We start from the raw sequence: 12478 nt of genomic DNA on the forward strand, positions 1-12478 counted from the left end.
GGAAGGAAGTGGCGGAAGGAAGTGGCGGAAGGAAGTGGCGGAAGGAAGTGGCGGAAGGAAGTGGCGGAAGGAAGTGGCGGAAGGAAGTGGCGGAAGGAAGTGGCGGAAGGAAGGAAGGAAGGAAGGAAGGAAGGAAGGAAGGAAGGAAGGAAGGAAGGAAGGAAGTGGCGGAAGGAAGTGGCGGAAGGAAGTGGCGGAAGGAAGGAAGTGGCGGAAGGAAGTGGCGGAAGGAAGTGGCGGAAGGAAGTGGCGGAAGGAAGTGGCGGAAGGAAGTGGCGAGGAAGGAAGGAAGGAAGGAAGGAAGGAAGGAAGGAAGGAAGGAAGGAAGGAAGGAAGGAAGGAAGGAAGGAAGGAAGGAAGGAAGGAAGGAAGGAAGGAAGGTGAAAGTAAAGACTTAAAGGAGGAGGTCACCCAAATGAGAAGAGAAAATATGGAGATAAGGTATGTAAAAATTACCAACTGTCTGAGTGACAAGCTGTGGAGGTGCATTGAAGTCACAGGCACTGCTGACCATGACACACATAATATTCAGAGGCCTTTGCAGGTTCTCTGAATACAGTGTGAGGCCTGGTTTCTGCTGCCCCCGGCAGAAGAGAATGTGAAAGCTCACCCAGAAAGGGCCTGTTTAATATTGTTTTCTGACATTGTATGTTGGCCTCTAGGAGAAATAGGATGCCTGTATAAATTTAGAAAACAGACAAGTGCAACCTAGGGCATGCTTAGATATGATGAATGCCCCCAGCCATGGTCAATCCTTCATGGCAAAGCATAAGAACCTGAGAAACCAAAGAACACATAAAAGTTGATGTATCTAGTTAACAGGCACAGTAGAATGTCCCAAATATATGGAAAAACTGTATGTCAAACTGGATATGCAGCTATCCATTTCCCTGTGCAGTTATTCAGACTCTATTCAAAGGCCTGTGCACACCTCTCCCTGTTAATCCTTAGCTGGAATGTAGATTACAATACCCCTATATAATATGGGCTGTGGATAGAAGAAACACGACATCAAGTCACCTGTGACTCCTTTTATTTCTCATCTGACAATTAACACCAAACTTGTATAAAGGTATGAGTTTTGCTGAAAGGCATGAGAGCAATATCTCAGAAAACTGTGTGAGCAATTCAGCTGGCAAGAGTGCATGCATTTTGCTCACAAGAAGTTCCAACTCTTGTTTTACTAAAATGCTTTAAAGCATGTAAGTGCTGACTATATTTCTATTCACCCCATAGCCAATCCATGTACTGCTCAGAGCAAATATTCCTGAAGACAGAAAATATCAGAAGAATTATATTCCATACCCTTATTTGTTAATGATTAGTGAATAAACTTCTTTAAATGCATTTGCTGTCATTACCAAATCAATAACAACCTTGTATTAATTATTTCTCTCTACTGGCTGGTTTGTCACATTTCTACACATTCTTGGAATAATATTTATATGAGGAAAAGTTATGTGACTTTATTTGATCTCATCTATTTTCATTTCATTCTGACCTTAACCTGTTAATGATGCTATTGTGTCAAACAACCATGAACTGATTTCTGAAAAAAAACCCACTTTAAAAAAGTACTGAATAGGATGATAAGAAATGACTAATGTATGTCTATGTGTCTTTATGCCTGGAACAATTAAATATTCTGGGAATTACCTTATGGAGAAAAAATGAATATGACAAAGCTCTCTGAAACCCACTGAGGTACAGAGCAGTTAACAGCAAACAATTGTATACTGTTTGTAAGAATATAACAGTGAAGAAAAATAAAATTAAACTATCAGGCGGCCAATTCAAAGGAGCAGTAGATAACAGATAAACTGTGCATATTTAAAGGATGTTGTGGGTGGTATGATTCTATATGTCTTCAAAGACATCATTGTACAAATCCACAGAAAAAAATTACAAAAGGCCTATTGAATATAAATGTATTCCATTTGGTTCATGACAACCACAAATATAATTTTCTATGGTCAGAGAAAGCATCACTGCATGTTTGCCAGTTCACATCTTTTACAAAATACCTACAACACTGCTTGTAGCTATGATCCATAGTGATACTGCCAGTGTCATGTTATTAACAATAAATTAAAAAAAATCTTAAAAGCAAACATGACAGACTCTGACCTCATAAAGATGCTGTAATTCTTCTTCAAGGTCAGATCTGAGTTACCAACTATTCCTTCATTCTTTTGTGAACTTTGGGTAGTGCCATGAAAAAGGTATGCAGATGTACCACAGGATAGTTGTCTCATTCAGCAGACCTCCTTCAACAGTAATGAGACTTATTGTTGGTTCTTTTAAACCCCTTGTTTGGGTTACACTTGAGAAAACAGCCAGCACAGAGATTTAAATAAATGAATGATTATACCTTGTTATTAAACTTTAAGGCCACACTTTTCAGAGTGGTCAGGAGCCAAAAGGAGTCTCCATTTTCCAATAACACTGTTCTCAACAGAACACCATGTTCCCCAGAGGGTTAAACTCCCAGTGCTCTTTTTGACCTTCTGAATATTCACCCCAGAGGGTGCATGTGTTCATTTTCTCAGGGACTTCAAGTAAACAAGGGCTGAAAATAAAACCACACTTGAGAACAGAGGGTGTCACAGTCTAGTTTTTGTACAGGACTCATGAATCTTATTGGCTTGTGTCTGTGATCAGCACTGTGTTCAAAGGGCTCACAGTTTTAAAATGTCTGGCTGGACAGAAAAATCTATATTGTTATTTTTAAAACTTGTCTGTAAGAGATGTTATCAATTTACTGCCAGAGAAACAAAAGACAGTCCCATGTGTATAACAAAATAGGTACCCTCCAAACCAGCCAGCAAGGCCAGTGCACTTACTGCAGTTAAGGAAAAGTCTTCTGCTGCTCCTGACATCACCTCACCCACTCTCGGGGCAGACTTAAGAAATTATTGCAGCTGTACAGGAAGCATGTAAACATTTGCGTGTGCCGTCTGACTACAGTAAGTGACTGAATCCGAGACACAAGTTATCTAATACAATAATCTACCCTTGAGATAGCCACAGGATATATATCCGAGGAAAGAAACCCCCTGAGTAGATAAATATGGAAATAGAGGATAATCTTCTTCCATAAAGATTGAATTTTAAACCCCAGGAGTTAGAATTTGCTTTAAAGACTGAAACATGAGTTTTGTTATCTATTTCATTACCCTTTTTTCTTTTTTTCAAGCATTGGTTATTACATCTGAGGATTCTTGACTGTAAAACATGCAAAGTTCTTCTTGTCTTGATAAATTTATGACCTTGGGGATGTGTGTCAATTCATTGCATTGATTTATTTTTTTAAAAGGAATATGGTTCAAGGCATAGAAATTCAGATTTTTTATGTGACTTTAAAGACATTTCAAACTCTATAGTGAAAATTTATGGTTGTTGCTAAATGTTTCAACACCTTGTCAAAATTCATGGTAAAAGTATACAGTTAGATTTTTGGGATCTCTTTGTCCAGTGAATACATATTCCTATCTCCTAATACAATGAGTAAACATTAGAAATGGGAAGAACATATATAGAAAAAAATATATAAAAATATAACAGGTATTTCTGCAAAGATAAATATCCTCTGTTAATGGTTTGGTTGCAAGCAGTTTGAGAACTCAATTATTTACAAATATCGGTAAGTTTTCAGATATAACCTTCTGTTAAATATTTCCTGTCATCTTCCAAAGAGTAACTTACAGTAATCATTAACATATTCTTTCAAGGAATTATTTTACACATATGCAGCACTTATTAAGACAGATTCAATAGGAAGATATGTGACTCTGATAAAATTGTTTACCAGGAAAAGTAATTGTACAAGTGGAAAACAGTATTTTTTAAAAAATAAGATCATTGACCTATGAATATACATGATTTAAGAACCACCAGCATGAGATTAGATCCCCGATTAAGACATCCTTTCATCTACCTATCTATATAGGAATAGTCACAAGGAGATCTTGGTTACACATATTTTGACCAGATTGAGCTTTTACTACACAGAGTTTTAAAAACAATAACAAATCCATGCCCATAATTTATGATTCCCTGTATGTAAATTGACCTCTAACAATGCTAGAGTTTGATTTACACACCTGCTGAGCTTACTGTCCAGAGATCAGGAAATTAGAAGGAAAAAAGAGGCTGGGTATTAGTATTACAGTGATGCTCTGGAGATTTGCCATTAAAGTTTGGCCAGTGTCACTCCAAAAACATTTCATGGTAGGAAAGGATAACACTGTTGTGTAGAAACAGAAAAACAAAGGTGCTCACAGCTTGGCAATTTTCTGTCTGTACAGAATCTGCTTCCCAGAGGGAGATCTTATGAAACAAGTTCATATCTACTGTTCTGTGAATGTACAGTAGATCAGTGGATGAAGTGTTAGCAGTGGGAGTGGAGTTGGACAGCAGCATATTTCTGTTCTGGATTACTGGTATTGCTAATCATAACTCAAATCTACTCAAGTTGCAAAAAGATCTAGTAAGCTTTTTCTGCAATATCTCCTTTCTTATCTTTTTTTTTTCTTTTTTCTTTTTTTTTTTCAGGGGATAGGAAAAAGAACCCCTTGCTTGGGGTTTTTTGATTTACTTGTTTTCTTGCTCCATGTCAAAAAGGCTGTAGAAATAAAAGGAAAGCAGTGCGTGACTATTCCTTTACAATGAATGTGTCATGAACATGTATTTGCAAGTTCTGTAAGCTATGAATTAAATTAATTTGTGCATTCTCACAAACAACCACAAAGCTTTTGTTGTGTCATTTCTTACCAAGTTGCTCTGCTAAATGTTTTCCCCTCTCAGTGAAGATTACCCGTTCATCCTCCATGTCACATTTGTTGCCAACCAAAATAACCTGGGCATTATCCCAAGAGTACGTTTTGATTTGAGTTGACCTTAAAAGAGAAAGGGAGAGAGAGGAGTCAAAGCAAAGCAAGTTCACCTTAATTTCAAGCAGAGTTGCAAAAAAGACAAAAGAGACAATACTGATTTTGACAACCAGGGTAACATGATTCTGTTTAATTACAGATTTCAAATAAACAAAGGATTATCTGTCAGGTATTACTGTTACAGAGATAGTATCAACACAGGGTTTACTTTTGCTTGCTGAAAATAATATTTTCTCCTGCCATCACCATTCTTCCTTTACTTTTAGAAAGAAGAGATGATACTTTCTCCCATTTTCACATTTTAATACAAACTTTACAATCTAAAAACAGAGCTCTGAAAGAAAATCAGCAATGTATTAATTTCTTATTTTTTACTTTTGAGATCAGGATGTAAATTTAGCAGCAAAACTTCAAAATTTCTGAGCTAGTCTGTCTTCCTTCTGCTGTTCTTTCCAGCACATTCCTCTGCAAGTCTTATCTACCGGAAGGTCAGCAGCACTTCCATTGTGCCTTAAGCCATGGGCAGGGGCTGAGTTTGAACTCTGATTTACCTTCTGTTTAAATTGTACAAGCCTTAGCCATGACTGCAGCTGAATAGAAGTATCCAAGGCCTTAAAACACCCTAGGGACCATGAGTGCTGGTGGTGAAACAGCTTACAGTGCTTTCTTTTAGTGGGAGCGATAATGGGTGACTTGGAACCATACTCGTGGTACCTGTCAGTTTCTGCCTCCCACCATTCTGCTGGTACCCAGTTCTGCTCTGTAGGAGGAAAGCTCCATGGCTGTCTCCTGGCTCAGCCAAGGGTGATGCTGCTGGTGCCCTTGATGGTGACACAGGATACAGGAAACTCACTCCAAGCACTTACGCTTTGTCTTGAACTTGTGACTAAGTCTGGCTCTAGGCTCAAAGTTTTTGGTGGTATCAATGGTCAATGGAGAGAGAAAAAGACAGAGAGCATACCTCTTTCTGCCAGCCTGTCCCACACCATTTCCTCCCTCTCTCCCTCCTTGGACAATACAAGGTGCTTAGGAAAGTGGCAATAGAATAGAAATTAACTTCTATAACTACATGGTTATGAGAGGACACCCTGGAAAGGGATCCTGTGGCATATGGTGGACTTTTTTCTCAAAGTCTCTTTGACAAAAGATGAAAAAGGTTCAAAAATCTGTCACCTAAATGTCTTGGAAGCTGGTCTGCATGGGTGCATTTACTAGTGACCCTTTCTCATAACGCAGCCATCATCTCTACTTACTGAGACCCCAGTCTGCAAAGTCTTACATTCAAAAAAAAGATACTGATCTTTTCTAATCTAGTCTGACAACTGATTCTAGTGAAAGACATGAAATGGATCAAATCTCCCCATTTGGCTTTGCTTACTGCAAAACCAGAGGGATGGCCATGGGCAAGAGCTGCTATAGCTATCACTGTGATCCTGGGTCCAATGCCATTGCCTACAGGTTTCCTGCATGAGTCAAAAAAAACCCTCTAGGCCACGTCTGATGGTTTTGCAGTGACAGACAGAGAAATTTAAAGGTAAGAATCACTGCTTTTAGGGATGTTTTACTTAATCACAATGACGAAAAATAAGTTGAGGCAAGTCCCAGACTTTTTGTTCTACAGATTGTTCCCTTGGGCCTGACCTGATCTTTTCTTCAATAAATAGACACTGTGCTACTTTAAATCTGTTTTAATAGTAATTTGAGTAGGTGTAGGGTACTGTGACCAAAAAGAAGTCAAACTTCCCCATACACTTATATTTTACTAAAGATACCATTTCTCAGAAAAAAAAGGAAAACATGCATTCACTTTGGCAGAAATGTCCTTTTGGAATCATGCTGAGTGGTTAAGCAAAGTAGAATTATTATTGTGGTTTTTAACCCAAGCTACATTTGTCACCACAGCAACTTTGCAAATACTAGTACCTCAAATGTCAGAGTATGTTAGTCCATTAAGGACTCTAAAAGAGCTTAGCTCTGAACAATTATTAGTTGGGAGCCAATTTATTCCCTTTATGTCAGCAGGAAATCAAATATATTTCTAAAGCAAAATATACAGTACAGATATTAAGCTTTACTTATTAAGGAATTACTTACATAATCTGTGAAGTTGAAATAGAATAAACTGATGAAGAAATATCATCACACAACTTTAAAGAGCATTCATTCAGCCATGTTTTGCAGACTTTGCTTCCAGAGCTTTACATGAGTTTCTTTCATTAAGAATGTAAGGTCCCTTCATTTTACTGCAGCCAGATGTGATTTATTTATTCTACAACTACAAATCTGTGCATTCAAATTCTTCTCATTACTAAAGCAACTTATTTTATTAATAGACATTTTCTAATCTGTCTTGCTTTTGTCTCATCTTCTAGTTATATTTTTTTTAAGTAACAAGAAATCTTGTCCTTGCAAACAAATCCAAAGGCTTCTATTTTGCAAACAACTCAGTAGAGCAGAAATATAACTGACTGAAAATTAATCAAATGTATTCACATCCAACACCACATCAGCAGAAGCTTGATTCAAAGGATATAATAGGCTTATCACTGTTATGTTTTCTTTTAGACATATAGTTCCACTATTGGCCTCTGTAGGTCTTGATTCCCACAGCTCTCCACCAAAGCCAACACATAGGTCACTTGAAAAAAAAAAAGAGATTTTGCTGTTCCTTGCATACAAGGAAAAAATAACCAAGGTTTCTGATTAATCCAAAACACAAACTGTTGTCCTTGTAAAGAACTTCAGCTTCAGGAAGATTGAAGACAGGAATAGGCAAAGACAGTGTTTGCAGTAAGCTGAAAAAGACATTTCTTGTTCACTCTCAGTGACCTGCTGTATGTCAATAGTAATTTACCCTGTAAATCTTTCCCTTTCTAGTTTTATGGTAGGCAGGCAATCTGCATCATGCTTGAATTTTTATAATGTATAGACTCCAGAGGGGCAGATTAATGGAGGAGTGCAATGATCCATTACTTTCCATGATTAACACCATGCTTGTTCTCACTGTACTGCAATTCTACCAGCCCCTTGTCAAAAAAGAGCTGAATGCAAACAAAAGTAATGTTTTTGACTTATCTTAAAACAGAGAGATCTTCAAATAACTGCCCAGGCAGCAATGGCAAGGGGCCTGCAAGTGCTGTTGGTCAGCTTGCAAGGAGTGCTGTGCAGTGTGACAGAGTGGGGTTCAGGAACGTGCAGCCCCAGCTGGCTGAGGCAGCTGAGATGCTGGAAAAAAAGGTAGATAGCACAGAGCAATATGGGGGAGCTGCTCTGATGTCACTGCTGAGGAAACCAGACTGTTCACATTAGATTAGGTGATAAAAGCTTATCTATACATCCAAAAGAAGCACAGAGAGATTGTGGCAGGAGAGAGAGCCCAAATAATTTCCTGGCCCTGCCTGCTCTCAGGCCTATTGCAGGAAACATCAGATTATCCAAAGCCTATGTACACTATCCTGGTGGAGCAGGAGTGTGCTAAAGCAGATTACCAAATTAACTCAGAAAAGTACCACATCCAGGTCTGTTTCAATGTTGTTCCAAGTAAATCCCAGCCCCACTGTCCAGCATGAAACCCATCACTGCAAATCAATACTGGAGGCTTATGTCCAGGTGCCAGAAACTGAGGAAACTGGGATCCAGGGGCAGCTACTGGGCAGATTGAGGTTATGAGCCCAGCTGATGGAGGGAGGCACAATGTGTATGTCTGCACAGATACACATTCTCATGAATGGACCTTGATGCTGCACTGTTTTGGAGGGGAGGAGTGCGAGGATGATGATGCTCTTGGTGTTTGTGGGAGCTCTCTGGGGAGTCCTGGGTGTTTTTGTCCGCAATGTGTTTGCATGTGGTCATGAGTATATGCACATATATGTGCTGTATCTTTGTGAGTTATGTGCACATGGCCTGCTGGGAATAGATCTTCAACCTCACTACTCAATATATATCAGGTTGCACCCACTGCTGGTGTATCTTGAGTTTACTCTGAATATCTCTTCAGATGATCACTTTTTAGTAACTCACCTATGTCCAGGGCAAATATTCATATAACCTGGAATAGTCTCTAGTATGTTTTCACCCTCAGACCACATGGAAGGCAAGCAAATATATTCAGTAAAGACATAGGGTAAATATAAGCCCATAGGTAAATAAAAGTCCATAGGGTAAATATACCAGGAATATGAACTTTTAGAGAGCCTCAATCTATTCACCACTCTGGACCAAGTCCTCCAAGGATGCTTGCCTACCATAAAGAGGCTGATTGTACAGGGTTTTTAGATTAATTATGAAGTAAGTCAGATGCACAAACAGCAAGATAAACACCCTAACCAACATGTTCCAGAGGGGGCTATGTATGATGCTTATTCCAGCAAGTTCAGGAAACATGTTGTACTTCTGATGTTTTGATTATGAAAGGAGTACTCAATGAATTGGGGTGCATCATCTTGCCAGGAAAAAGGAATAAAAAACTCCAAAGCTATGCAAAAAACTTCAAACAAGCCAAAACCAAATTTAAAAAAAAAACTCTACCCAACTGTTTGGGTTTTTTTTGAAATTACTGTTGAGTGCACTGATTAATCCTTAAAATTCTCCTGTTTTTCTCTACAGCATGGTGACTGCAAATTCCATTAGCTGAATTATTAGAGGTCACAGTGTAGTGGTGGGATCTCAGGTGGAGCCCAGGTTATCTGTTCTTTCTCAGTTTATTTATTTGGTAAGAGGCAGCATCAGAGAAGCAACTACGAGTTTGGAGGGGTTTCTGAAAGTGTTCAGTGTCCCCAGTTGAACTTCCTGCCTTTATTTTCTAGAGACTGTGCCAAGTGTCCATGCCTCTCTGAGCAGGAAGGGCTGCTCTCCAGCTTTGTCAGGAGACATCATTTTCCTTTTGTAATTGAGGATTTCCATTCGGAAACTAACAGACACGGTGCATGGAGTTAAAATTGACAATGAGGATTCATTTGGAGGCGCTTTTAAGAGCTTAGGCCTTTCAGGGTGGGCAAGTTCCCTCTTATCTCAAACCCCTAATACAGACAGGGATGGTAAGGGGAAGCTCTGTCATTGACATCTCTTCAGATGATGGAATTATGCCACGAATCCTTTCCCACTCTCCTTGCCTGTGAAGACACTGACACACTTCCTATTCAAGCCAGCTATTCCACAGAGTGAGTCTGAGGTCTCCTTCATACAGCCAAGTGTTTTCTACACTTCAGTGTACACCATATGCTCCATTCTTTTTCCCATGCCCTCTATGTCACCTAAACTCTTATTATTCCCAGCAGTACTGATAGGTTGTGTGCCTAAAGGATGTTCCAGCATCTTGGAGTTTATGTGTTGCGGTGCGCTCGTTTTTCTCATAAGTTATTAATTGTACGGGTTTGTTTTCTGTATGGTTTAATGGTTTGCTCCACCCCCCATCCCTCCTATCTTGTTTTAAAGTTGGTTCATTCCCCGCAGGTCCCTCCCCCGGTTGAGCTAGTTGCTCATGTCACTCTCCCTCTCTCCCTATGTGTCGGCCAATCTGTACGTCAGTTCCCCTGCCTGTCATGTGTACCCACCTCTCTGCAAGTGTGTCAATTACCTTCCAACCCGGCCCACGTTCCAGAGGGTTCTTCTCTGACTGGGTCGGGATTGGTCCTCAGGCCTCGGCCACACCCTCATCCCTCCCCTCCTTGTGTTCTATTGGTCTCATGCTCTGCCTTTCCCTCTGTGTGCCCAATCCCTCTTATGTAGCCTGGATCCGCCCATATTGTATTTAAGCTTGTTACACCCAATTCTCTTTGGCAGACTTCCTCGGCCCCTCCCCAGTTCATCCCTCCCTGTTGGTCAATAAACCAACGTTGTTTTGCTGAGGATTTCTGCTGCCTCCTTCTTGCTCACCCGCTGACCTCTCTGGCGGCCTGTTATTTTCCCTCGCCCGAGGGTCGAGGCGCGAAGCCGACCACCTCCGCCGTGGGAGGTCGCGACCTCAGGCTGAGAGCCCGCTGGGCCAGTCTCCACCCCGGAGCCGCTGTCCACTGCCACAACTTCAGCCCCTGGGACTGCTGGACCTGTGCTGCCCACCTTCCAGCCGGGAAATTTGGGCAGGAAGCCCAGCATTTACGTATCCCTCTCTCTTTCAAACTTATCTTTTGGATATGATAAAAATGAGGCACACGTAGGATTACTCTGTACAGCACATTAAAGGACTGCAATGCTCAGTCTTGATGGCCATGTGGAATCTGGCTCTGTACCAGCTGCTCTGCACTGGGTGCTTAGACTTTGCTGCAGGCTGGGCGGGGAGAGAGGTGGCCTCGGGCTTTTCATCTGTTCTCCAGTAAACAATCTAGTATTAGTGGGAGACAAGCCATTCAAAATATATAAACCACCAACCAAAACCCCAACTCAACTCTCTAATTGGAATTTTGAAGAGAGTACTAAGATTAAAAATTTGAAGCAATCTTAGCAAAAAACAAGGCAAAGTGTCCTGGTGTACTTGAATACTAGACTATTTGTGGCCACAGTTATTGACATACCAGTAATATACTAGAAATAATTAGTAATAATGTCAGTAATAATAAAAAGAATACGCTAACATTTGCCAGATTTTAATTGAACTGACACAGAAATAGAACTATCTTTAAGAAACTGCTCAGGATCTTTCCTCCTCTGCTGACACGGAAAATCTGGATGTTTGCAACTTTTGAAATTTTTCTTCTTGTTTCGTCTTTCTGGTATGCTCTACCTGCAGGCCATAAAACCTTCAGGATTGTGGCTAATACAAATAGCTTTATCTCTTCCATTTATGAACCCCTTAATAATTATTGAAGCCATTACTGAAAACCATGGGAAGCAATGGATAAATGAAATAATGATCAAAATAGAAAGCTGATGTAGATGAACATGTGACCAGAATGAAGAAATTGCACCTCAATCATTCTCAAGGAGGGTTTAAAACCTAGTGGACATTCTAGCATCTTCACTTCTCTCCAGAATTCATGATATATTGAATTTCTGATGTTTATTTTCAGTGCTGGCACTGGCACCCACTGACTGCAAAGGCTTATTAACATATGACAGAGAATAGGCAAAAACATCCCAGCAACACAGAAAATGTATGAAAAAGAGCAATGAAAGGGTGACAAAAATGAGAAAAATAAACTTGCTCCACCCTTAATATCACAACATAGCAAGAGGAAAAGGATCTGGGGAGAAGTGGATGTGCTAAGGATATGTTTAGTGTGGACAGCTTGGTAAGCAGGGCAGTTGGAGCTGCATATTGTATTCTGGGTGGCAGGAGCTCAAGGAAAAGTAAACCTGAGCTACTCATTGCACAACAAAAGGCCCAGGAACCTGTGGTGTCAGCCCGGTGACTGGACAATCAGACACAGCAGGAACTGATCACCCCAGACTTTTGAGAGCTTAGAGTCTGAGGGTATAAAAGCCCAGTGCATCTTCATTAGGTGCCCCTCCTCAATGGCACCAGGTCGAGCTGTTAACTTGTTGCTGCACCATGATTAAATCACTTTAAGGATACAGATGTCTGAACCTTTGCTGTGGATGTCTGAGACTCTGTTATAGGAAAGGTAGGAGAGGCAATGAGGAAACCTGGT

The 12478-nt window shown here is 40.3% G+C and overlaps 1 protein-coding gene across 1 annotated transcript in view; it reads right to left on the minus strand.

The window, feature by feature from the left end:
- Positions 1-12478, minus strand: part of RAB3C (RAB3C, member RAS oncogene family) — a 120062-nt gene that overhangs the window by 15038 nt on the left and 92546 nt on the right. Inside the window, exon 3 of the mRNA XM_005421978.2 lies at positions 4774-4898. Within this exon, the coding sequence (XP_005422035.1) occupies positions 4774-4898 (125 nt within the window). The remainder of the gene's footprint in view (positions 1-4773; positions 4899-12478) is intronic.

The sequence above is a fragment of the Geospiza fortis genome, unplaced genomic scaffold (assembly GCF_000277835.1).
Source record: "Geospiza fortis unplaced genomic scaffold, GeoFor_1.0 scaffold443, whole genome shotgun sequence".
In the NCBI taxonomy this organism is placed as follows: domain Eukaryota; kingdom Metazoa; phylum Chordata; class Aves; order Passeriformes; family Thraupidae; genus Geospiza; species Geospiza fortis.